Below are 26,305 nucleotides of genomic sequence, written 5' to 3'. Positions count from 1 at the left end.
AGCTCCTTTTTGGAGGTAGCTCTGAGTACTGACCTCTAGTAAAAAGGCTTTTGAGGAAAACAGCCTTCAATTTAATTAGCTGAAGTGTCCTGTGTAGCAGATGACCTCACACCTTTCTTCTGATATTCTCTTGCTTTCTGGAAGTGCAAATGCCTGCTTAGACCCTGAGATGATGTTGAATAATTAAGGGTTTTTTCCACTGATTCCATAAGCTGTGTATGAAAAATCAGATGATGTCAACTGCATTATCAAAAGTCTGTAAGTCCCATTTTGGAATGGTCTTGTAAATCTGTTGAAGCTGATGTGCTTCCTGTATCATTTACCCAAATTAGTGCTCATTTCCCTTATGAAAGACTGAAGCGAAACACTCCTACCAATCCCAGACAGACCATGCATGCTTTTAAAGCAAATTGGCAACTGTGAGATCAGGGAGAAACTAAAACTTCAGCAGGAAAAAGCTTTTCATCAGCAAAACTGCGTGTATTTGACACTGACTCGTCCTGATTGCTACAAGACAGGCGCAGAGCTGCAGAGCCATATCAAAGGCAAAAAAAAAAGGATTTTTCCTGTAAAACTGTGGGATTTGAGGAGCAAGGCATGTGACACCACGTGCATCACAGCTTGTCTTTTGAGGTGGTATCTTTGTTATTAACAAGGACCTGTTTCTTCAGCATTTAACTCTCAAAATGCAAACGTTAATTCTCTTTTCCCTCCATTTCTGCAGCTTGTTGTCACTTTGTGGAAAATCCATCCAGTTTAGTTCAAGAGAATCAAAAGCCAACTGTTGTAGAAAGTGATTCCATCTAGAACAGGAAACAAACTTATTTGTCAAACAGCAGAACACACAACTTAACAGGAGGTGGTTATTTTAAATGTATAATATGTGGTTTAGAAATTAATATTAATAATCTCTTGGAGAAATTAATTAAAGGAGGTTTATTAGGTATAAGGAGCTCAATACAACATCCATTCAAGTGTAATTACAATGTGAATTCCTTTCCAGTGAACTTTTCCTGGCTGTGGTGGTGAATGTCCCAGTGCAGAGCTGTTTGCCTTTAGTCAGGGGCTGTGTGGCACTGGCAGATGTGATTTGTCCTGCAGCATTTTAACAAGCTGTTGAGGAGTCTGCAGTTAGCCAGAAACATTTATTTCGTGATCTCTGTGACTGCTGCCTGCAATTAAAAAACCCCACGGAACAAACGACCCGGGGTGCCGTTCCCCACGGCAGCTTTGTCTCTCATGTTCCCCTTCCCATGTTTATATTTATTTATTAAATGAGAGAAGGACAGTTTTACAGCATAAAGATGGATCAAAGATTGGGTTTGAGGGTGGATGAGATGAGGCACTTTGGAACATGGCCAGAAGCCCTTTGGACACCAAATCCCTTTGGATACTGGATCCAGAGTATCAGAAAATGCTTGGCTCATGGCTTTCCTTGAGCTTGCCACAGCTTAAGTGACTTTGCTGATCTCCACGGTTGTTGTTTGCTGAAGGAGAAAAGTTGCCTGTAAATTACTTAAAACTCTGAGTTTCCCAGTCCCAGGCTGGGTACTAAACCATAAATACATTTTTGTGTCATGCTTTTACTTGTTTTCTGTTGTTCCGACTTGGTCTCCAGTTTTATTTAGAAGTGCCAGAAAAGCCTCTTTCTTCTGTCTGAAATGATGAGGAAGAGATTTTTAGGGTTTTTAACTACAGCAGCAACTTGAAGTATTTTCAGAAAGGTGTAGCTAAGTGCAAGATGATAAAATTTAAGAGGGGAGAAAAAAGCAGCGGAGACAGAGAGTGTGACAGAACTGGTGGTGAATTGGAGAGAACTGATTTGTTTGTTTGTTTATTTGAAGAGCTCCAAAACTAGAAACGAGTGTGTTCTTATTACACACTATTAGTGACCTATTAGTTTTCATAGAAGGGCTCTAAACCCCTGGGACCCTCCAAACTCGCAGTTCTTTTGAAGTTTTTAGCAAAATTGCCTCCATTACAGAAAAAAGCTCCAGAGGAGGGGAGTGTTTATTTTCCGAGCTACTCTTTTGTGTGTGTATTTTTCTTTACAATCTGTGTTATCGTTGTTGTTTACTGAAAGCTTAAAAATCCCTGTCAGCAGCCCCCAAGCCTGGGTTTGGTGAGGATGCTGGCTCAGCGTCAGCAGGCTCGCAGAATCCCACAACGTTGGGGTAGGAAGGGATCTCTGGAGATCCCCCAGTCCAAACCGCTGCCGAGGCAGGGTCACCTGGAGCAGGTGACACAGGGACACGTCCTGAGAGGGAGACTCCACATCCTGCCCGGGCAGCTGTCCCAGTCCTTTGCCATCCTCCTTGGATGAGATTCCATGTGTTTTAGTTTATGGCCGCACCAGCTCTCACCTGTACTTCGGCCCCGAGTGTAGCTTCATTCATTCCCAGAAACTAAAAATAATATCTGATCTAAAATTCACACCGGAGCCATAAGGGATTTTTTTATTCCCCTCCTTTACAAACAGCCGCTTTTCCCTTCGCAGATCCTGTCCTTCGAGACCAAGAACCCGACGGAGCTGGCGGAGCGCTTGCGCTCGGTGTGCGGGAACCAGAGCAACGCGTACGCGCGGCTGCTGGAGTACCGGCTCAACGCCCTGCGTGGGCTCTGGAACGCCCAGCGCCAGCTGGCCCTGGAGGAGCAGCACGACCGCGAGAGCTCCGGGGACGAGGAGGCCCTGGCCCTGCTCAAGCGCCAGGGCTTGTTACAGCAGCCGGAGCAGGCTCCCTTCACCTCCCGCATGGGGCTGCTGCTGGTGTTCCCGCTGATCCAGTCGCAGAGCAGGACGGACCCTTCCCTGTGTAACATCACCGCCGAGGTGCTGCTGAATTGCCTTCGGGACTGCCAGCCCCTGAGCCTGACCAAGGAGCCGGCCGACTGCCTCAACGGGATCGAGTCCCTGCTCTGCTCCTGGCTCGAGGACGCGGCGCCCTCCGGCCAGCACATCCCCTACAAGCAGAAGGAAAATGCTGCCGCCGCCCTGGTTGCCTTGGCTTGTGCGAGGTAAGGGAGCTGAAAGGACAGAGAATCGCGGGGTTGTTAAGGTTGGGTTTAACACCCTGGAATACTTAAACTCAAGGGTTAAGCACATCCTGAGGTTTGGCGCAAGGCAAAGTCCCAACCAGATGTTCTCAAGGGGTCACAAGGGCACAAAGGTTTACTGGCAAAATCGAGAGAATTAAGGAACTTTGGCAAAATCCGGCCATGATTCACCATTAACCGTATCCCCAAATTCCACATCCACGGTTTTTGAACCCTTCCAGGATCACGACTCCAGTGACTCTAGGCAATGCTGTGGTTGGTGCTCATTCTCTCTTTTTGTTGAAACAAATCAAAAATGAGGTGACTGCACTGGTGGTACTTATTTTTAGCTTGCACCAGCCTTTCTCTTTCTGGTATTTAAATATTGGGTTGGAAAGGGTGAAACTGCTAAGCATTTCTTCTTTGCATGTGTTTAGCATATGCAAAAGCAGAAGGATCTGGGTTAGCAATGCCTCCTGTGCATATTGCTCTAGGAATGGTTCCAAATGTGTTTATCAGGGAGAGAAGTTGTCTCCTTTTCCCTTTGTCCTGCCCTTTTGTGCACCTTTCTTTGTCTTGAGAAGGTGGAACTGCCAGGTTTCGAGGCAATTCCTTTCAGATTCGATTTCAGGGTTGTCTCTCAAATGTCTGGAGGTATTTTTTCGTTTTGTTGCCAGTGAAGAGTTCAACCATTGTAGGTTAACGTACACCTTGTCCTGCATGGGTTTGGCATCAGGTGATTGAGGACAAATAGGTCATAAATGCTTTTAATCAAAACCTAGTTTTTGGTGGTTTTTTTTTTTTTTGGAGGATGGGGCTTGGGGAGTGGGGAAGGAAACACAAACCTCTGCAAAGCCCCATGAATGTGGCTTTAAAATCACAGGAAGCCTTTTGGAAATGTTGGCTTGAATGTTTCCCCAGGTTGCAGCTTTGTCTGTGAAATTTAACTCTGATTTGATGTTGCAGTTCCCAGGATATAGCATGGTTTGCTTTAGGAAAAGGTTTATTCAAATGAAACCTACTTAATTTCTAGTGCACTTGTTTTAATGAAGTCAATGAGAAATTTGTGGTATGTGGCAAATTATTCTGTCCTGACAACTGCCTTATCTGAAAGGCAATGTACTTGAACATAGCTCAGAGAAATTGGATTTGATAAACACAATCTCATTTCTTTTTTTTCCTAGATGTCAATTTGCAGGAAATATGGGATGTTCTGTTGCAGCTGAGCTAAATTTCAAGTAGAGCTTTTGAACTTCAGGTTGATCTTTTATTTTCTTTGCAAGTCTGCCTTGCATTGCTTAGAGAGTTGAAATACCCCATTGTGCTTTGTTCACCTCTGAAAGCCTCACACTTTTCCTTTAAGTATCTAAGTCATGTATTGAAGAAAAAACCTTGAAAATGAAACTATTATTGACATTCCTAGTTGCAATCTTGGGTGCTTCTTATGGCTAAAAATAAAACAACAGGGTAAATATTGCTTTAAATAATTAATTGAGGTGCTTTAATGTGTTTGGTGTCAATTTTCTCCAGGCTGAGGTTTATCAGTGAAAGCAAAGAGCTGAAGATGTCACTGGGGGAAACAGGGATTGGGGTGTGGAGGAGGAAAGTTTGGGAGCTGACTGACCACATGTGGCAGCAAAAGGTTGGATTCAGCAGAGTGCAGGGCAGGGATCTCTGCAGCTGATCACTCCTGTTTGTGAAGAAAGCAGCTCATAACTGACCTAAGGCAGCCAAATTCTCCTACTTAGGTGGGCTGTAAAACCTGGAAATAAAGCTGCCACATCTTCCAGAAAATGGCCCTGGCCTTTAAAAGAGAAATTGTAAAATACAAATTTTTAAAGGCATCTGGATCTTCCAAGTTTTGGGATGTGAGGGGAGACCTCATCCCAATGCACAGCTTCCTCAGGAGGGGCAGTGCAGGGGCAGCACCCAGGGAAGGGCTGGAGCTGTGTCAGGGGGGTTTAGGCTGGGTGTCAGGGAAAAGTTCTTCTCCAGAGGGCACTGGGCACTGCCCAGGCTCCCCAGGGAATGGGCACAGCCCCGAGGCTGCCAGAGCTCCAGGAGAGTTTGGACAGCGCTGCCAGGGACAGGCTGGGATTGTTGGGGTTCCTCAGCATTCTGTCTGTCTGTCCCCCTCTCTGCCCCTTCCTCCCCAAAGAATGAACATCTGCCAGGAGAGAGATGCCAGTTATTATCGTGGCTGTGGTTCTGGGTGTTGTCCATGGCTGCTGTTGTGTGTGTTCAGTCTGGCTTCAATAGACATCTTTAATTCATGTTTCTCTTGTCCTTTTAGAGGGTCGCTGAAAACCTTTGTTCATACAGTGCATCTATTACAGAAACAGACTGAGCTGGGGTCCCTGCCTGTGGCTGATGTTCTCTACAGGTTGGTAGAACTCTTCTCCTTGTAAACTTTCCCAGCAGCTCTGAAAATGTGTTAAGTTTGTGTAGGGAGGAATGGCTTTAAAAGTGATTAAAAGGCTTTAGAGTTATTGAAAGCTTTAGGGAAGGTTGAGATTTAGTCACGTGCAGAAGGCATTAGAAAATCAAATCTAAAAGCATTGATTGGGTATGGGGTGTTTTGTTTTTAGTTTTTCATTAAATATTGATGATTCCTTTAAGTGGTTTATGAACTCTGACAGAATAATTAACTTTAAATACATCTTTGTCTTAATTTTTAATTTAGCTAATTTTTCCTACCGCTATTCTTTACAAAATTCTATTTTATTTTCTGCTTAAAGGTTGTTGCTTTTGGAGGGAGGCCCTGGATCCCCCTCTTGCCTGCTTGGAGGGAAGCACATCGTGTCCTGGGGCTTTGAGGACATGTTACCTGCCCCTGATGCCAACACTGGTGCCAGCAGTGAGAATAAAGGTGAATTATTTCATCCCTGTCGCTATCAGCAGAGGGGGACAGGATGCTTTAAGTGCTGTTAATTGTTTAAAGAAGGTAAAACTTCAGAGTTGGGGCTCAAAAAATGTTACTTTTTGGTTGCTGAAGAGCAGCTGCTGGTTTAAACTGTCAGGCTGTGGGAAACAGTCCAAAGCAGTTGATCCAGTGACCTGCCTGACTCCAGTGGGAATTTGTCAGAGGGGTCAGACAGAGTTTGGATATTATCCCCTCGTTAGAACATAATCACTGCCCCGTGTTCAATAGCCAGCTATCAGTGGCACAGCAAGTTTATTTTTAGAACTACAAGTTCATTGTTTGGTTTTTCCCCCTCTTCCCTACTCTTGCTTTTGTTTCTACCCAGTTGATTTTTGAAGTTTTTTTTTTTTAACGCTTTCTTTTGTATTTCTTTTCCTGAATACATCCTCAGTTTTTTACTGCTTTGTTTGCTTACTATTTTTGTAGTAAATAAGAGTTCACATGGTTTTAGAAATAGTAGTTCAAGCTTTGATGACGTTTAATGCAATCCATAGGAATTTAAAAATCTGAGGTGTTATTTTAGGCTACCTGCAGATTTATTGGTGACAACTCTTTTTAGGTGTTTAGGCAAGAGCGTGAGAGACTTTTTCTTCCCGAGCTGAGTGTCCAGATCCTGTGAACTTCAACAGATTGACTGGACTTGTGTCCCTTCTTGATTATTAATAATGACTGCTCTGTGTTTCAAATACATTTTGTCTTAATTGAAGCGTTCAGAGGTGGAAGGATCTGAGCAGCTTTAGGAGAATCACAGAGTTTGGCAGAAATGGGATCAGGGCTCAGTATTAGATTCTCCTTCCTTCTCACGCTGTGTGAATCCATCTGGGCCCCTCTGAGGCCTGAAGGAGATGTGAAGAAACCCCTGGGTCTCCTGGGCTGTGCCTGTGTTACAGCAGCTCTTAGAGCACCAAATAATCAACTCAATATTACAAAAAGGGTTGGTAGCGACGTGCCATGAGCACCTGCTGCTTCCCATGGGGGGAATGTTACAGCGGTGTGCTCTCTGCTGTCCTTGCCCCAGATGCAGACCTGGGCCGGTGCCTTGCGGCCGACGGGCTCTACCTGTACACGACCAATTCCGTGGGCAGGGGAATCAGCAAACTGGGATCGGGGCTGCACGGGACTCTCAGGTAAGGGGCGCTTCAGTGCTGCAGAGCTGCTGGAACCCAAAAGTTCCTGTTCTGGGAAACCTCTCCCACATGTTGGGAGTAGCAAGACTCGAGGATATGGAGCTTGGAAGGAGATGATGTCCAAGGTCCCTCCCAACACACACCGGTCTGTGGTTCCACGATATTGTGAATTTTCATTAAATGCTATTTTAATGTGTCAGGTTTCTCATCTGAAATTCTTCTTGAGTGGGTTTTGTGTAAAAATAAAGAACAAGCTGAGTTTGGAAGGGACCTGTGGAGATCATTAGTTCAACCTTCACAGCAGCAGAATTTTAGATGCAATGTTATTTTTTAATGCCTAGTAAGTTGGTTGATTCTTTGCTGAGAGGGATATACTACAGACCAGTTCTGTGACATTTTATTTATAGCTGAGTTTGTGAGTGTTTGTTTGCTAATTATGTCATTCATTAAGTAATTAGTGCAGCTGTGACTCACTGTACCTCTTTGCTTCCTCACTGCCTGAAAACCACGAGGCTTTTTACGCTTAAAGCCTTTCAAAACAAAAATCGCTGACTTGAGTGTAAGTTCAGTCAAAGTTCAGCGCTGTGGTTGCGAGTTGTTATTTGAAAGAAACCTCAGGGAAGCAGGGCAGGGTTGAAGGAGTTTGAACATCCTGGTGGGTTTTTTCCAGGGGGTTTGTGTACTGCCGGAACGAGGAGCTGGAGACGGGCTGGGTGGCTTTTGGCAACGGCAAACTCCTCCATCGGCCCGTGTCCTTTGATAGCAAACCTCACTACCTGTTCCAGCTCGTGGATCAACATACCCTGCAGGTAAAAGGGACAGCCTTACGGGACAGCAACAAAACAGGCTGAGTGAATCACACACTTTGTGGCTTTAATTAGTTTTATCCTTGAAGTTTCTTGTTTTGTGGATCTGCGTTTTTCTAACCCCGCCTTGAAGCGACTGTGTGGTGAACATGTGAGTTATGGTATGGATGTTTCAATGTGTCTTACATATAAATATATGTATTTATCCATAATTACACTGTTCTTTATTGTGGGATTCTGATAGAGCTTGTTCAGCCTGGAGGAGACTGAGGGGAGCCCTCATCCCAATCCACAGCTCCCTCAGGAGGGGCAGCTCTGATCTCTGCTCTCTGGGAGCAGGGACAGGACCCAGGGAACGGCTGGAGCTGTGTCAGGAAGGTTTAGGTTGGATTTTAGGGAAAGGTTCTTCCCCCAGAGGGTGCTCAAGGCTGCCAGAGCTCCAGGATTGTTTTTACAACACTCTCCCAGGGTGAGATGGTTGCCGTGTCTGTGCAGGGCCAGAGTTCAATAATGATCCCTGTGGGTCCCGTCCCACTCAGGATATTCCGTGATTCCAGTGTGGTCACGTCTTAAAGCAATCAAACAGCAAAATGGACTTTGATTTGAATCAAGAATGTGTTCTTCCTGAGCAGCTCTTTGTTCTTCCCCTGTCCCAAAATTCGGGTGTTGTTTCAGATCTGGTTGTGGTTTGTAGATAAGCAACTGTTGCCCTTTGTAAAACTGGGGTAGTTTGTTTACTTTGGGGTTTTTCCTGCTGCGGTTTTAAGGATGGATATACGCATTTATGTCCAGTGTGTTTCCTGACACTGAGACTGTTTAGACTCCCCTTTTCTTCTCAGGTTTCAAGCAATGTTTGAGAGAAGTTGCAGAAAGTAGGCGGCTCAATAGGATGTGTATTTTCCTTATGGTTCTGTGCATTTGTTCTCCATCATTAGAGAGGAGATGATCCTTTTATTTTTAGATAGGTTAAATTTGAGGTCTGTGAGCTGGTTTGGATATTTGGCAAATATCACCGAATAGCTGTTGGTAATAAATCATTGTAATGCTACTACTAAGTCCAATATTAAGCCTCTTCTGAACTAACTGCATTTGATCTCTATTTATTTTTCATACTGTTCATGCTTGTAAGGCCAAACTGCAAAATCAGACCTGTTAAGATGCTTTCTGTCTCATAGGTATGTCAGATAATCCCAATGCCAGTAAATCACTTCCCAGTTGGCAGCACTATGACCACCGTGCATCTTTCTTCAGATGGCACCTTTTTCTACTGGATTTGGTCTCCTGCAAGCCTCAACGAAAAAACCCCCAAAGGCCACTCTGTCTTTATGGACATTTTTGAAATTATAGTAAGCAAATCGTGTGTTTCCTGTGCCTGTTGTTGATAGCATAACCCAGTTTAATTAAATATCAGCGTTTTCTAATTGGCATATTAGGTTTGGATATTTATGTGAAATAACTGAATGGAACAAGAGGTGAACTGTCCAATTCCATGTCCAGAGGATTATTATATTTAGCAACGTGAATTTTCTTGTAGCATAAAATGTATATTTTATGTCTGTATTTCTGCTCAGCAGAGGAGGATGGAGTGGGATGGTGGAGCTGGAATTGGGAGGCTGTAGTAGTACAACTCATGGAAAATCCCTGACGCTCTAAATCACATCTTCATTAAGAGATGCATTCTGCAGTAAAACATCCCCTGAACATCATGGGCTGAAGAAATCACTGCTCACACTTTTTGCCTGGAAAAATGATTCAGAGCCAAGTGATTTGCAAATGAAACACCACTAAGAAAATACAAGAGGATTATATATTATTTTTAAGCAGAGTTTCCTAAATAAACTCAAGCTTATGACAAGCAGTTCTGTCTTTAGGAAGAGGCGTAAATAGAAGATATCCTATTAAATATCTCGAAGATATTAGATATCCTCTATTAAATTATTCTATTGAATCATGAAGTCACAAACAAAAAATTACTGCTGTCTCACTTTCAGAACTTTGTTTTTGCAAGAACTTCTGTCAGCAAAGTTTCACTTTGTACTCCTACCTGATGCAATTCGGGTGATCAATCACCTATGGATTTCAACATCTAAAGTATTTTTTTTTTCCCGCCCATTTTACTAGGTAGAAAATGGCATTTGTATAGCAAATCCTCTGCAGGAAAGAATTATCCTGATGAGGAAAGAGGGGGAATCTGCCAAGAGCATCAACGAGATGCTGCTGAGCCGCCTGTCCCGGTACCGCGCCTCCCCCTCGGCCACCCTCGCTGCTCTCACCGGCTCCACCATCTCCAACACCCTCAAGGAGGACCAGGCAGGTCAGAAACGCTTCACTTTTCATCTCTTACCACACACACAATCCATCCTCCTTATTACTGACCTCTTAGGACAGGTTTTAAAAATAAAAGCGTGTGATTTTTGTCTTTTTTCCCCCCAAATACGTAGTTGGAAGATCAGCCCGGTATTTGCTTAGTGCTGGAATTATCAGTTCCTTTGCTAAATTAGGATTGTGAGGGAAGTTTAGGCATGGAAAATGGGAAGCACCCTTTTCCAATTCCATTATTGAACTGGTTTGGGGAATTTGGTAGTTGCATTTCTCTGCTGGCAGCTCAGCTGGGCTTCTAATTGGTGTGTAAAAAATGGCCTGGAGGTTAGAAAATGGAATTATCGCTTCACCAGTCACTGGAATATTACAAATCGTAGGTGATTTTGCATTTTTCGACATCATCTGCACAATGTTTGGGTGTTTTATGGAAACAACCCATGTTAATGGGAGAATCCTGAATGAACTGCACTGATGGCCTTCAGGATGATCTGGAGCTTTGTTAGATTTGTCTAAAGATTTTACTCAGTTTATCTTGAATTGTTTCTCTTCCTTCTCAAGTACATGAGTTTTCTTTCTTCAATTTGAAACAATTGAAAGCATTTCCATAAAAATAAATTATACATGAAATGGCTCTGCTTCCAGGGAATTTGGCAACGAGTTATCTCAGAGAGCTATTTTAAAGGTTGTGTTTTGCCATTTGACAACTCAAGTGGTACAGAAAAAGGAGAGTAAGTGGCTATTCTTGGCTAATTCTTGAGTCAGCACTCAAAAAGCGTTGATCAGCTGTTGCAGGACGGAGATCATTTGGGCTGTCTACGTTTCATGAGGAGTAGGAGAACTTAAAATAGTAAATCCATAGTGGATCTCTGTATGTGAGATCATTTGGCTCCAAGTGCTTTCAATGTAATTATCACCACGCAGTTCTTAATAGTTTAGGTTATACCTAATTTTTTATTCATTTTATTTTAAAGTTGCTTTCTTTAGTGAAACTCTTGGTAGCCTTGTGGGGGTTGATGCTGGACGTGTGAGCCTGGGAGGCCACAGGGAAGTCATGGATTCCCCATCCCTGGAAATGCTCAAGGACGGGTTCATGGGTCTCTGAGCGACCTGGTCTCGTGGAGAGGGTGTCCCTGTCCACGAGGTTGGATCTTCAAGGTCTCTTCCGACCCAAACCACTCCAGAATTCTGTCAAAACCTCTTAACAGAGCTTCCAAACATTTGAAGCTCCGAGCAGAGCTCTGCCTGGTTCTGCAGACATGCAGTTTGTGACCTTTCTCTGGCGTCCCTTGCAGCTGCCAACACGAGCTGTGGGCTGCCCCTGAAGATGCTGAGGAAGACCCCAATCTACACGTGTGGGACCTACCTGGTGATGCTGGTGCCCCCGCCGGGGGGCTCGGGCAGCTCGGCCACGCGCTCGCTCTTCGGGGGCACCAGCGCCTTGTCCTCCTTAAAAAGTAAGTCAGAGCCGTTTGTGGCAGGCTGGGAGTCCTTGGCTGCCTGGAATGCAATGGACTTCTCAGGAATTGACTGGAGCTGTGTTTCTGTGTAGTTCTTGCCTCCAGCCTGGTGTTCAACATCTCGGACGGGCAGTTCACCAGCAGGGCAGATCTCATCGATGCTGCGGGCAGCTCGCTCGGACGGGGGGCACTGGTGCCAGGCCTTGGTAAGGAGTAGAGCAAGCTCCCAAATAATCCATCTGGGTTTGAATCTGCAGTCAGCAGCTCTGCTGTGGGGCGGGGTTGCATGTCTGTGGTGAAATTTTATGAACTTTGAAAGCAAGTAGTTTGGATTTACGATGCCTATAAAGATGCTTCAGTCTGGTTTTCTACGACGTTGATGGGTGAAATATTTTCCTTCTCTCAGGTGCTTGTTATGATACAATGAATAACATGATCTGGACGTGCTCCAATGATTATATTGATCAGTGGTGCAATCCTGGGAACCAGGCATTCCACTGTGTGTGCCAGAGGCTGGGAGTGAGTCACGTCATCGCAGAGCCCAAAGGTGAGGGGAGCCCACGAGTCAGCACTTTGTACAAAGGGGAAGTGAAACAGAGGAGGGGCAGGGAATGATCAGACAAACTGCCTTGCTGTTAAAAGCTGAGTTAATTCCTGAAAAGAGTTGTAAATATTGGTCACGGTTTAGCTTAGATTTAAGAGAGGGGAAAGTACAAAGTGAGATGTGTGGAAGATTGCAGATTCTTGCTGCCTTCAGCACGTTCAGAAGGTGTTTTGGGTAATCCTTTCGTGCCCTGAAGTTGATTTGCCGCATTTTAAAAGCAAAGGCCGATGATCCGATGTTTATAGACAGCATTTGAACTCCTCTCCTTGCAGGGGATGCAACAACCACAAACGAGGTCATTAACCAGTTACTGCACCATGTTGGTGCCATGTGCATCCACCAACTCAACCTCCTGGCAGCCAGCAACAACCTCCCCATCAGCAATTTTCTGGGGAAGCAGCATCCCATCGAGGCCCATCACCTGAGCAGCATCTGTGACATTATGGAAAAGGCCATGGTCAATGGAGACACCTGCATCATCCGCTGCATCCTCGTTGTCTTCCAGGTACACAAGCGTAAAGGGACTTCAAAATTCACATGGAGAAATGAAAAACTTGGTTTGGAGTACAGGCAACCACTGCTTGCTTTCTTATTTGATTTTAATTTTTTTTCTCCATTGGAAGCCATGTAATTGAGGTTGATTTAGCAGTGGCTTTGCAATATTTTATATATTCATTTAAGAGCCCTAACTTAAATATAATCTCTACCTTTACAGACTAAAATAAAACACAGAGAGGTTATTTCCTTCCTTCTTTGTATTTTTTCCCCCTCCATTTTTTGATTCAAAATCAGATTCTTGACTCTCAGATTTCTAGACCCACACAAACAGTTCAAGAAACTGACTGCAGAAAATAAGTTAATGTAAATAATGTTTATATTTTTAATATTAATATTGTTGTGTTTAATTTTTCTTAGGTGGTTTTTAAATTTTTCTTCAGCCCCCAAACGGAAAGGAACAGAGACATTGTCAGAAGGTCTGGGCTTTTACTGTGGCAGTTACTGATGGCCCCAAGGGATCAGATCTGCTCTGAAATCCAGAAGGAAGTTTGTCTGGCTATTAGGTGAATATCTGTTTTGAGAAAACGTAGTGTGATGGATTTTAAGACTTAATATGATAAAACTATTAGTTTGTGTCTGTGGAAGGAGAGAAATGCAATGTGTTGGTCTTGATGAAATAACAGGTAGTATTTACTTTCTTACTTTTGTTTCTTTTTTACTTGCTTTCTTAAGGTTTTTTTTTTTTTTTTAATGTTTATTATAAAACAGTTACTAAATTCAGGCAGTTTCCTTGAATGAGTTCCTTATTTAGCTGCTGTGGTGTCCAGGAAAAGGCAAAGCTGGTGTTGGCAGCTCGCACCTCGGTGTTTTAAGTGGTAACACTGGAGTTCTGAACAAAAGAACATGAGGAGAAGCAGAATTAATAACACTGGAGGGATTAATAACCCTTGAGCAATGCTCTGAGATTGAAGGCCCAAGGGGGGAAAAAAAAAAAGTGTGCTTGTATCTCCTGAAAAGGAGATAATGGAAAGCTCAGGGCCAAGGAATGCTGGCTCCAGCGTGCCAAGGACAAACAGAACCTGCACTTTCCAGTGGGAAGTGCTCCAGAGGCTGGGAACAAAATCTTTTGAAGATCAACCTGCATTTTCTTGGTGTGAATCACGGCATTCCAAATTTCTGCGGCTCTGTGCGACTCCTGAGTGAAGAACAGTTTGGCTCAGGAGGATTACCTGGCATTTTCAGGGTTGTTGCTGTGACAGGGAAGAGTGTCTCCTGTCCCCTGCATGGATACCTTGCGGTACCCGTGTATTCCAGTGCTTTGTCAGACAGCTCCAAGGTGGGCACTGGGTGATGTTTCCTTCCTCCTGTTTCCTCCTTGAGGGATTCTGGTGCCAGTGGAACCCTGGGAGAGAGCTGGCAATGTGTTCTAACTTTTCCTGAGGTTTCTATCAGAGTGGATCAGCATGAACCAGAGGGGAGGAAGCTGCAGTAATCTCTGCTCTCAGTGTGAAGCTGAAAAACATCCCAGTTTTCTTTTCTGAGGAAGAAAAGGGAAAGGAAGTGGCAAAGTTGCATAATGATTTCAGCACTTCAGACAGGCATGAAGTGCTCCTTTGAAGTGATTGTGATCTCCATGGGGGAATTCACATAGAAAGGACAGAGTTCATCATGAGTTGGAGGGAAAAAGTTTCCACCTGGAATGTTTCTGCAGAGCTGGGGTGTTCCTGAGATGCTCCTTCCAGAATCTCTTGTGTAGCTTAAACTAAATAGAGCCAGTCTCCAAAAAGTGCAAAACAGTACCAGTAGTGATTCTGTGATTATTGTATTTGTTTTCCACTGTTCTTGGCACAGGGCAGCCTCAGCTCTTTCCCCATCACCAGAGTTGTTGGGAGTTTTTCTCCGATCCATCATCCTTTTTCCTGACATCTGTTTCTTCACAAACTGATGGTGCTGCCCTGTGTGCAAGTGATGAATGGGGAGTTTTCCAGAGGGAAACAAATAACTCCTGGAGAAGCTTTGGGACCTAAACAATAAAATATAATTGGTCACAAGAGATTCCTGGAGAAACCAGCTGCTTATGTCCTAATATTGATGTTAAAATCTGGAGGATGCTCTTCTGAGCTTTTACAAAGACATTGTAAATGTTCCATCACATGGTGGGTCTGTGGTGCTGTTTGTCACATGTCCGCTGAAATGGCTTTGCTCACTTCTAAATCCATCAAGTAACGCATGGTTTTATTTTTCCCTTAGCTCTGGTTTAAATATCCTGTATCCTGGAGAAGCAGAAATCAATAATTTATTGAAACTGGTCTTAACTGAAGGTGAGAATGCCTTATTGCTAGGTCAGAGTGGGGTTTTTCTGAAAACAGAAAATCCAAGCACATCTCAAGCTTAGAGGGAGAACAGTTTGGGATATTGGGCACTACTCTGCTTTAAATCCATGCTTTTCTGGGAAATTATGGAACGCCTCAGCTTCCAAAAGGCTGCACGGCCTAGGGTAGCTCAGGTGGAGAAAAGGAATATTGGCAAGTACCCAGTAATCAGAGGTGATGTTAGACCTCAGTGAAGGGGGAATAATGTCCTTGAGTTCACCAGGAAATGGGAATCTGGCCTTGGAAGCAGGTGATGCTCAGTGATTTGTTACATCCCGGGAACGTGTTGGTGCTCAGTGTTGGGAATTTCCAACTGTCCCAGTCTGGGACAGCAGCTCTGGTCACCCTGGGAATGCAGCCATTCCTGAGCTGGAGTCTGTGTTAAATGAGCTATTGGGGAAATAAAATCCATTCTGGAAAATGCTGCTTGGCAAAAGTTTTTTGTTTCCCTCTTAGGAGAGAGGAACAGTGGCCTCTCGCAGCTCCGGGATGTTATCCTGACCAATTTAGCTGAGCAGCTGCAGAACAACAGGTTTGGAAGTGAAGATGATGATCATTATAGGTAAAAAGCCTCAGTTTATGGGGTATTTTTCTTAAGGTGAACTTACAGGAACTTCTGCTGGAATTGCTTGGTGTGTTCCTGCAGTGTGACCTGAATGTTGTTTGTGTGTGTAGGGGAAGATTTCATTAGGGTGGGGGAGAGATTTGATGTTTTAGGGCATGTTTTGGATGCTCCTGTACCCAGACTGGGTTTGGAATTCTTTTTTCCTTGCCATGTTCACGGTAAATTTGAACGATAATTTCATAAATACGATTTTATAGCATTTCTCTGCATATCATAGGTGACTTTCCAGCAGTTAAACTGCCAGTGTCAAGTACCTGGTCAAGGTGGGAGGAGCCTTGTATAGGAGCCATAAGAAATCACAGATTCACGTCAGCACAGTGCAGCAAACCCCTGGAAATCTGTTGTACTTTTTGTTAAACATTTCAGCCTTGGGGTTTTTTTGTGTCTGAATTTGAAGTTTGATCTTTGTTTAGGTTTCCCGTAGTCTGGGATCCAGCTTGCAGAGCTGTACAAAATGCACAATAATTAATGCTTAACAATTTCCACCTTTCTTGCCTCTCTCAAAGGCTCAATGATGAGCTCTTGCACTACATCCTCAAGATTGTTGTCCGAGAATCTTGTGTCTTAATCACCAAGTGCCAAACTGTATCTAAAGATGACTTTCAAAGGCTTCTTTCAACTGTGCCTGTAAGTAAAATGTGTTTTGATAAAAGTATCTCTGCCTTTGGCTTCTTTTCCTCCTTGAATCCATCCTCTGTACTGAGTACAAGGAGGTGAAACTTCTATAGTTTTGTCTTAACAAATCCAGGAGAAGAATTGTCTTTTGTTTGTGCTGTGCAGGGAAAAAAAGGATAATTTTTCACAGCAAAGGAAATAATTCTGTATTGCTGGAATGGATTTATACATGGATTTATTTTCCAGTTGCTCTGGTTCAGTTTTAAGCGAAGTTTGTGCATCTCAATATTCAAAGCATTACAGCAGCTTTAAAAAAAATCAAACATGCAGTTGTGTATTGTGGTTCTTACAGGCTGAAAGAGTTACCAGTGACAGACAGAAATGAGTTAAAGCTGACATTTGAGGGCAGAACCGATGGGCAGGTGTTTTCAGCAGGATCAGCTCCCTGAGAAAGGCAGGTTGAGCTTCCAGAAAATCCCTGGGAGGGGACAGGATGTCCTGACCTGTGGGGAAGGAGGAGTGGCACAGAACCATCACCTTCAGGAGTGTGAATTACATTTATCTCTCGGGTAGCACAATCTTTTCAGAATTAATTCATTCTTAGAGTTCCTGAATATTGCTATAATGTTCCAAACCTGAACAAAGTTCTGCTGCCTCTAGATATTTTTGTGAGTTATTTCCCAAAATCCAGCGTTTTGCAACAGGTTTCTTTTCTTAAATACATAAAATAAGTTCTTTTCTTCTTCCTCAACCTTTTTCCCCCTCTCTCCAACTTCCAAGTCCGAGGCTTGCCTGACTCAGGGATGTTGAAGGGTTTGGATAATGCAAAGTTTTTGCTTATTTGTGTTCAAGGCTGCGTCCTCGTGCTTGCGGTACCTGATGGCTGTGCAGAACCACCTCCTCAGTAACACTATTTTGATTAAACCCGATGACAATGATGACAGTGACAGCTCCTTGCAGGGAGAGACATTGAAGGTACAGGTAAACACCAAGTTTTATTCTAGTATGGCTCTCTTCGGTTCAGTGTGCCTGTGACACCTTGGTCCTGCAGTGCATTTGCTGTTTGCTGGTGGTTCTTTTCCTTTTGATTGAGTTAAATAGCTGGAGAACAGGGGAAAAAAAGAGTAAAATCTGCAGTTATTCTGTGTTCAGGATATCAGCTTCCAGTCCCTATTATCAGTGAGAGCAGACACTTCCTAACTATAATGATACTTTAAATAGATTTTAATTAAGTGCTAGTAGGATTCCTGGCAGGGGAATTTCCTTTCCTGGATGCATTACCCCAGACACTTTTTCTTCTCCAAATCACTCAAGTGATCCTTGAAAAAAATATTTTTAAATAAATAGAAAGGGGGTTTCTTATTTGCCTTACCTGGCTTTTGGTTTTTTCGCAGTTTAAACAAGCAAAGCTTGTGTAGAACCACCTCCATCAGTTGTCTGAAATAGAGTGAATAAAGTTTGTGGCAAGGAAGCTGTTAGAGGACAAGGTTTGAGGACAGGCTTTGCTTGGTAGAAGTTAATTAAAATGCTTCATTTCACACTGCTTCATCCAGCTCCCATGTTTGCCCTGGAGTGTGGGTTGTCTGCTCGTAGTAGTTTTGGTAATAATTCTTTCCTAATGGAATTGATTTCTGAATTTCTGGTATTTAGCTAAGCTGGTTTTCTCTGCTGCTCTTTGAGGCTGTGTGTGCTTGTGAGCTGCTGCAGTTGGAAGTGATTTGTTCAGGCTCATTGAGTAAATGCTAAATATTGGAGTATTTTTCTTGTCTCACTGTTCACGCCGTGTTCATTGTTCAGTTTCTCTCTCTGCAGTGCTCCTCATCCCTGCTAGGACATTGTGTCACCAGTCCTGTCCCTTGGCTGGCTCTCAGCTCTCTCCTGTGCTGGACTTGGGGCTTCCTTCCCTCTAGAAACTGGATGTGCATCCTGTAAAACATGCACCTAGTTTCTCCCAGCACTTTGGGGCTTAACATTAATCAAATTTAAGTCTTGGATGAATCTCCTGCTGCAGGCCTGCCAGGTCACATTATCATTCTTTTCATTTGGAAATCCATCTTTTTGTTCTGTTGTCCTTTTTTGGGGGGGGATTCTTTAAGAATTTAAGTATCCTGTAACTCTTTTTTTTTTTTACCTAGGAACTCAAGACCAGCATTTTGTCTCTCGCCACACAAATTCTGACAGGATGTGATGAAGTCTTAGAAATGCTGCAACAAGTCACTACAGCACTAATTAACAGTGACATTTCTGACAGGGAGCAAAGGTAAGACAGGTGGGAGGATCCTAATTTGGAAACGGGGAACTGCTGCTCTTTGTGGCTTATTGTACAAGCACAGTTAGCATTAATTAGTCTTTATCACTTTATATTTGAGCTTTGAATGCACAGGAACTGTTCCTTCCTGTAGCAATTGTTTAAGCACTCACCTGGTGGAGAATTTAGAATCACTCTCTGTGTCACTGTCATTATCTGTGGGTTGATATTTCTGTAGGAACCTCAGATTGGGAAGGTTTTAGTCAGTTATAATGGTATTGATGAGTAGGATACGTGGAAATAAACTGTAATTAGCTGGGAATATTCCTGCAAGCTAGAACAATCTGTTTATTTTTAAATTCCAGATTATTACATCCCTGGTAACTGGAGTAGATATTCGTGCGTGACTGCACGAATATCTGCAGGGTGTTGTTTTGATATCCCTCATATTCCATCCCTGCCTCCCCTCCTCTTAAAAATACACCTTGGGAATGGGGGTGGACACAAAAGCTGTGAACTTTCCTCTCCTCAAACAAGCAGCTCCCTGTCCCAGCTGTGTTCCAGGTTTCACTTGCTGCTTCTCTGCTGCCTACAAGATTAGTTGTGTTTATTGACGACACGCAATTCCTGGGTGATATTTTCATATGAGTTCGTGTTCAAATATATTTTTGTAGCTGCAGATCCTTTTCAAGTCCTTTGAGCTCCATGTGCTGGGAGCTGATATCCACACTGGTGCATTTGTGTTTGATGGGGACTTTCATCCTGTGCCCAGGGGAGCTTATCCTTCTCTGAGTAATTATTAAACTGTTGATTTACTGTCTCTGCTCTCAGATTGTTCAGTGAGAATTGTCAGCAATTCAAGGTCACTGACACTTGGGAGAAATCGCAGTGGTTTCAAGATTGTTTGGGGGGTTTTGTTAATGCAATACAAACATCCTCTGCTGAATTTTGAGTTGCTGTTACAAGATGAAACAGAAGCGACTGAAAGCAGAAGTGCTGCTCCACGAAAAGAGTCGTTCCTGTGTGACTTTGGCTCTCCTTGCAGGTTAAAAGGCCTGGAGCAGATCACAAAGGCCACCATGCTTGGCCACCTGCTGCCTGTGCTGCTGACGTCCCTGATGCACCCCAACCTGCAGACCCTGACCATGGCTGATGCCCTGATGCCTCAGCTGGTGCAGCTGGTCCTTTACACCAGCCAGGTACGGGCTCCGTGCCACCCCAGGGCCAAACCTGGGGCCTGCAGCCTCCAAAATGCTGCTCGGCTTCCTCCAGACACTCATCCACGCACCAGAGCTCAGAGTTCCTCAGCAGCTGCCAAAGCTGCTGGTGCTGGATGTTAAATTTGGCTGCTCCGGGAGCTACTCAGTGATGATTTATTGTCAGTAACAACAGTAGGATTGTTAATTATTTCGATAACGAGCTTTTAGACTGCTTTACGGTTTGCATGTCCCTAACACTGTGTATTTTGGGCCACAGACTGCACTGCTGCTTAAAACCCAGTCTCCAGTTTTCTCAGAACTGAACAGTTCCCCCAGTTGTGCTGCAGAGCAGAAAGGGAAGCAGTTACCTGATGAGAGGTGATTTTCTTTACATTTGGGACATTTCATGGGATAAACTGAACTGTAATGTCTGTTTGACCATTGTTGTGGGATAAAGCAGCGGTTTTTATTTGAATTAATTTTTAAAGGTGTGCCGGAATGATTTCTAAGGCTGTCTCAGTTTATGTAAGCTTTTGCAAAAGGGAGTTAGTTCCAAATTTTGTTCTGTATATAGAATTAAACCATTAATAACTTCAGGTTGTTTACACAGAATATGGTTTGTTTTGGTTTTCTTCCTCACCTCAAGCATTAGAAATTAATTCTGAATGTTCCTCTCACAATAAATTAGGCTAAGGAGGACCATCAAGAGAAAAACGTAAATTGCTCTGGCAGCGTGAGATACAGAATTAAAACCATTGCAAAGCTGTTAAATGGTTTCATTTGCAGAGAAGTAACATTTTTAACTCCTGCATTTAAATGCTGTGTCTCAGCTCAGAGTTTTCCAGCTCCTGCTTAGGAACAGAAACAAATAAAGTGCTAAAACTCAAAATAAAAATGCTTATTTTCAACATTGGAGAATTTGGAATACTAAAGAATTTGTGATAATGGGATTTTTGTGAATAAGAGTATATGCAATGTATGAATAATGATGCTAATATATATAATTATGTAATGAAAATAATATGTGTAATACATGAATTCCATCAATACAGTCATGCCTAAAGCCAGGAGTGAGTTCCTTGTCTGTGTGTGTCAGTACTGAGAGGTGATTTTTAATTACTTTATATCTTAATGCCTGCCTGTCAGAAACCTCCGTGCTGTATTTTAGGCCCAGTTTCTCACTCTGAATTTCAGGATGCTGGAAGAGAAGGAAGAGCCAGGATTCCTGACTGGTCTGAAGATCCCTGCTCCCTGGGCTGCTGGGAAGACTGTGGAGACAGTGCATCCCGTCAGGGATAATTACAAATTTAAGGAAACTGTCCACATTCCAGGAGCCCGCTGTTTGTATCTTAGATTTGACAACAGATGCTCCTCCCAATATGATTATGACAAGGTAAGCAAGGGCCAGCTCAGCACCTCTGCAGTGAGGGAATTCCCTCAAAAAAAGTGGGAATTCTGCCATGGGACAAGTGTGGGAGGTTGCAGGGGTTGGGGGGTTTTGAGGGGTGGCTTGGGTTGGTTTTTCCCCTCAGAAATTCTATCAGTTCTGGGGTTTTTTTAAAATATAGTTTCAGGCTGACTCATACTGTCCAAGTTTGACTTTTTCTCATTTTTACTCATGTTCAGTTTTCCTTATTTCCCAAATTTTAATCCAGCTGCCTCCTTTGATCAGCACAGTTGGTTTAAACTGGGCAGAGCTGGAGAGGTTCCTTTTTCCCTGATGACAAAGACCTTGTTTCCCTGGATCCACAGGAACAAATACCTCAATTTTAAGAAAACAACCAATATCACTTACCCACTTTGTGTTATCAGAGAGCTGCTTGTGCTGCTTGCTGAGTGCTGCTGTTCATTCTTCGGCATAGAGCAGCTCCTGATGCTCGTAAATAACTAATGAGATATTAACGTCACCCGTTACTGATTAAACTCCGATCCCGCCAAAGCCACTGACAAAACTTTGGCTTTGCTGGGAGCAGGATCAGCCCCTCGCTGCCAGGGAAGGAGATTGCCCCTCGAGTCCCCTGCGTGCCTCAGTTTCCCCATCTGTAAAATGGGGATAATAATACTTAACCCCGCTGCCCTCACAGAGCCTGTGAGGATTGGTTCACGTGCATGGAGCGCTTCGAGAGTCGAAAGCGCGGTGGAAGTGCTAAGTATTATTATTATTATTAGGTTTTCTTGTTTTTCTCTTACAGTCTAACAGTGTATTTTATGTTTTGAAGTTGGTGATCTATGCTGGTCCTAGCACAAACAGTAGGAAGGTTGCTGAGTATGGAGGCAATACACTGGGATATGGCAGCCGTAGTGTCTTAGGAACGGGGTGGCCCAAGGACTTAGTGAAGGTACAGTATTCCCATGCACCGCTCCTTCCCTTTGAAAATTCCCTTTGGAAACCATGCCCAGCCCCTTTTACCCTCACGGCTGTGCATTCCAAGCTTTTAAGTGTGCGGTTATCCGTGATGAGATCCCTGCTCAGTGAGCTGTTGTGTCCTTGGGGGAGAGCTTTAAACTCGGCTCTGTGTTCCGTGTGATGCTTCCCTTGGAGTTTGCTTTGTGTCTTCCCGGAATTCCTGATGGAGATGTTTGAGTCCTGGAGTCTGTAATGGCACTGCTCTTCTCCTAAGTACACCCTCCTAGGAGAATTCCTTGCAGATTCTCCTAAAGTCAATTTTTTGATACTAACCCCCAAATATATCAAGTAGCAAATGTAACAAATAAATTCCAACCATTTCTGTAGGATTTTAAAATTTCATTGGATGCTTTTGGCAGTAAAACTAAGAAGAATCTCTCAAACTTCTTGAAGCCTCAGCATTTCAATGCTTTGGGGCGATGTGTCCCCTCACACTCTCTGCAGTGTGATTTTATTGTTGTTTAATATGTATTTGTGCTGCTACACTGTCCCACACTAAAACTGGGCTTATTTACATAACAAAACCACATTGTAACAAGAAATCAAGAGGTGGTAAACTGGGAAACTATTTCAGACAAGAACTGAGTTGTTCACATTTAAGGGAATTTGGTTTATTTTTCACACATGGATTTTGGTACTGCTCTTTTAGCAATCTCCGTGATTAATTTGTTGTCATTCTTTTGATTGAAGAGCTTATCTGTCTTCCTTCAGGAAGAGAATTATTAATTATTGCCTGGTTTCTTGCAGACAGTGAAAATCAAGGCTAAATAACACACTGATAATTTCTGCTTTTGATTTTACAGCTATGGTGGTTCTTTTTGTTTTACTGTAGCCAGCCAGCAGCAAAACTAAGTCTTCCGCTAAAAGACACCTTTACAAAAAGGAAAAAAAATCTTAAATCAGGCTACCTCATTTGAGATAAAAAACAACCCCCAGATAACTGTCATTAAAAGCATTCACCTATGAAATAACCCACTTTTGTTTGCCTCAATTATTTAATATGTTTTCTTTTTTCCCCCCTTCCCACGGCGGATGTTTGAAGGTGGAAGGAGACACAGTCACGTTCTCCTTTGAGATGCGGAGCGGGCGGGAGCACAACACTCCTGACAAAGCCATGTGGGGCTTTGCCTGCACTGTCCGAGCACAGGTATTCCAGGGGGAGGATCCCAGGAAATTCAGCTGCCTCTGCCTCCTGCCTGCCACACGTTCCAGAGCCCTGGAAATGTGCTTCCAGCTCGGCGGTTTGGAATGGAAACCAGTGGTGGCTGGTTTGGGCAGTGAGGCAAATCGGGTGTTGGCAGTGAAAACCTGAGTTTGGGATGCAGAGATCCCTGTGGATGGGCTGGCACTTGGGGATTCCTGGAGATTGTTGTTATCAAATGTGTCTTAGCTATCTCTTGAAGCCACTCCAGCATCCCTTGCTGCCTGTGGGTCAGGTTTTCTTTGTAACAACCTGAAAATCAGAGATGTCCTGAGGAAATAATGATTCCAGCCCACAAAGAGGAGGGGGGAGGGATTCTGGGATCAAACACAGGGGATCTTGAATCCCACTACAAGGTGGGGTGACTGAACCAAAAATAACTTCACCTCTTCATTCTTGGTTCAGGAAGAGAATGTTTAAATCCTTTACTTCTTGTCTTGAGTTGTTCTTACAAATTGCTGTTAATTGTTAAGCATTTTTTGTGTTAAGGGTTAAGGTTGATACCGAGCTGTATCTTACATTTAAAAGATTATATATAAAAATCTCCTGTCTTGAATCTATTGGAAAGGACTTGCTGGTGGATTGCTTGGCTGAACTTCTCCCTGTTCCTGCTGCAGGAATCCTCAGAGGATGTTTCGGGAGGTTTGCCATTCCTGGTTGACCTGGCCCTGGGCCTCTCTGTGCTGGCCTGTTCCATGCTGAGGATCTTGTACAACGGGCCAGAAATTACCAAAGATGAAGAAACCTGCCAAGAGCTCTTACGGTCTAAACTCTTACAAAGGTAAAAGAAAAAATCCATTTCGACCTGAGTGTTTTTTTCTGAGGGGAAGTGACTTGTTGTGCTCAAGTCTTGTGCTTTAAGGTGACATTTGGATCGTTTTTCCAGTAGTTTGTTCAGCAGTTTGCATTGCCTAAAACTGAGGCAATATTCCCCCAAACCAGAGGGGTTTTTAGAGTAAAAGGAGGGCTGGGTTACGCTTGGCACGAGCCACACTTCATATATTAACACTTAATCTTTGTAATGTGTCGCTGACTGAAGTGTCTTTCTCTCTCAGGGAGGAAATAAAAATCCTTTTCCTTGGTTTTTAATTCTTTCTGCAGGTGCCAGTGGCAGGTGGAAGCCAATGGGGTCATATCTCCAGCCCTCACTCCAAGCCCTTCTCCGTTGCCTCTCACCATAGAGGAGGACAGGGAATTCACGTATCCCTCTGACGTGCTCGTGCCTCCTGTTGGACACTACTTTGACCTGCCCAGGATTCGGCTGCCCCCAGGAATCATGATCAAGCTCAGGGAAATTTCTGGACGTGCTCGGCCTCAATTTAGACCCAGTATAAAGTAAGGAGTCCTTGTTTCCCTCTGGGGTTTTTTTAACCTTGTTTGTGAATGCAGCGTCCGGTGATTTATGAATGTGAATTGTCCAAGTTGGTCTCTTACTCCTGATTAATGAGTTTGGCTTTCCCTGGAACCCTAGGGAAGTGATCCAGCCGGAAGTCATGGAGGAGATGGTGGTTTCATGTGTGATTAAACATCTCAATTTGGTTGATGCTCTCCAGTCCCTGATAAATTTCCAATATCAGGAGGAACACGCTGAAGAATATGATTTACTTTGTAAAATTATGGGAGAGACCTTTAAGAAGCTGAATGCCATGGAGAGACAACTGCAGGTAAAAAAATAAAATTATTTAGAACAACAGAAGGCTTGTTTTGAGAATAAAGGTGTATTTTAGCACCACAGAAATATAAAATGTACTCAGATTTCTTCTTTTAAAATCCCTTCTACACCTTAAGTGCAACAAGTGTGATTTTTGTCTCTTTATCAGAGTGTGGCTGAGCTGGAGCAGAAGTGGCAGGGTGAGGTGGATGATGCCATGCACGGGAAGCTGGAGAACAATGTCCCCTTTTTTTATGATTATCACTTCAACGAGGTGAGCCCTGGGGCTGCTGTGGGTGCTTGTGCCCCACTCTGCTTCCTCAGAACGTGTTCATCCTCCTCCTTCCCTTTGTTTAGAGCAAGATGAAGGAGCTGGAGCTTCTGTGTTCAATGAAGGAAGTTTCTTTTGATGGGAGTGATCTTGAGAACGTGGTCCTGGCGTTAAGGTCAGTATTGGAGAGCATTCAGGCCTCAAAGGAGGGGCAGCTTCAGGGGAATTCCAGGGAGTTCCAAAAGTATCTGATTAAATGATTAGAAACTTCTGTGCTGAGTTTATTAATATTAATGCCTACAATTCCTTGTGTTTGCTAAGGGATCACTGGTTTATTTCTTCCGTTTTTTCTGCTTTCTCCTTTGTTGGCGTAGAACAGGCTGATGCCATGGCTCCTCTTCAGCTGACCTTTCCCACAGTAACCCTTCCTTTCTGAGGGCATTCAGACATCAACTTGGCTTCTTTTACTTCCCTTCCACAATCCTAGGGAGAAGTTCTTCCAAGAGGTGAATTCACTGATCCAGAAGACCTCTCATCCCTTAGCAAAGACAAAAACCTTGGTGAAGAGCTTGATGAACAGAGCAGAGCTGCTGTTGCACGTGACCATTGCAGCACAGTCTGGGATCACAAGGAGCATATCTGGGACCCCTGCAGAGACTCCAGGTACATCTCTCATTACCAGCATTTTCTAAAGATACCTTTTATTTCTTATTTTTCCCTCTTTTGCTTTAAATTAAACTATTTTTCCCTAAATTACAATAAATAAAGTTGAGCCTTTGTTTTCTGATTGTCAAGTTGATGGTAAATAAAAATCTGAGTAATAATAGGTGGAATTCAGTTTCTGCATTTATTGTGGAAAAATACTTAACCAAACCAAAAGAAATCTGATTTGAAACAATACCTGAAAACAGGAAAATCCTCAGAGCTGGTTTTGTATTTTGTTTGT

At 43.5% G+C, this 26,305-nt stretch overlaps 1 protein-coding gene across 4 annotated transcripts in view; it reads left to right on the top strand.

Annotated features, from left to right (window-relative positions):
* Positions 1–26,305, top strand: part of HECTD4 (HECT domain E3 ubiquitin protein ligase 4) — a 65,065-nt gene that overhangs the window by 6,782 nt on the left and 31,978 nt on the right. The window contains exons 2-29 of one of the 4 annotated variants that reach the window (XM_040080428.2): positions 2,498–3,015; positions 5,327–5,416; positions 5,772–5,902; positions 6,975–7,083; positions 7,754–7,892; positions 9,065–9,235; positions 10,011–10,203; positions 11,504–11,665; positions 11,761–11,874; positions 12,075–12,215; positions 12,545–12,777; positions 13,188–13,333; positions 15,021–15,091; positions 15,599–15,704; positions 16,274–16,394; positions 17,235–17,357; positions 18,518–18,642; positions 19,676–19,829; positions 20,107–20,207; positions 21,024–21,222; positions 22,049–22,168; positions 23,279–23,383; positions 24,055–24,218; positions 24,539–24,772; positions 24,909–25,101; positions 25,258–25,362; positions 25,446–25,534; positions 25,847–26,022. In XM_040080428.2, the coding sequence (XP_039936362.1) occupies positions 2,498–3,015; positions 5,327–5,416; positions 5,772–5,902; positions 6,975–7,083; positions 7,754–7,892; positions 9,065–9,235; positions 10,011–10,203; positions 11,504–11,665; positions 11,761–11,874; positions 12,075–12,215; positions 12,545–12,777; positions 13,188–13,333; positions 15,021–15,091; positions 15,599–15,704; positions 16,274–16,394; positions 17,235–17,357; positions 18,518–18,642; positions 19,676–19,829; positions 20,107–20,207; positions 21,024–21,222; positions 22,049–22,168; positions 23,279–23,383; positions 24,055–24,218; positions 24,539–24,772; positions 24,909–25,101; positions 25,258–25,362; positions 25,446–25,534; positions 25,847–26,022 (4,333 nt within the window). Of the gene's footprint in view, positions 1–2,497; positions 3,016–5,326; positions 5,417–5,771; positions 5,903–6,974; positions 7,084–7,753; positions 7,893–9,064; positions 9,236–10,010; positions 10,204–11,503; positions 11,666–11,760; positions 11,875–12,074; positions 12,216–12,544; positions 12,778–13,187; positions 13,334–15,020; positions 15,092–15,598; positions 15,705–16,273; positions 16,395–17,234; positions 17,364–18,517; positions 18,643–19,675; positions 19,830–20,106; positions 20,208–21,023; positions 21,223–22,021; positions 22,169–23,278; positions 23,384–24,054; positions 24,219–24,538; positions 24,773–24,908; positions 25,102–25,257; positions 25,363–25,445; positions 25,535–25,846; positions 26,023–26,305 lie in introns of all 4 variants that reach the window. The other 3 variants (XM_040080426.2, XM_040080427.2, XM_040080425.2) reach the window with 3 other exon arrangements.

The sequence above is a fragment of the Hirundo rustica genome, chromosome 17, assembly GCF_015227805.2.
Source record: "Hirundo rustica isolate bHirRus1 chromosome 17, bHirRus1.pri.v3, whole genome shotgun sequence".
NCBI classification, from domain to species: domain Eukaryota; kingdom Metazoa; phylum Chordata; class Aves; order Passeriformes; family Hirundinidae; genus Hirundo; species Hirundo rustica.
The sequence above is the reverse complement of the archived record's forward strand: the minus strand, read 5'-3'. Positions and strand labels throughout refer to the sequence as shown.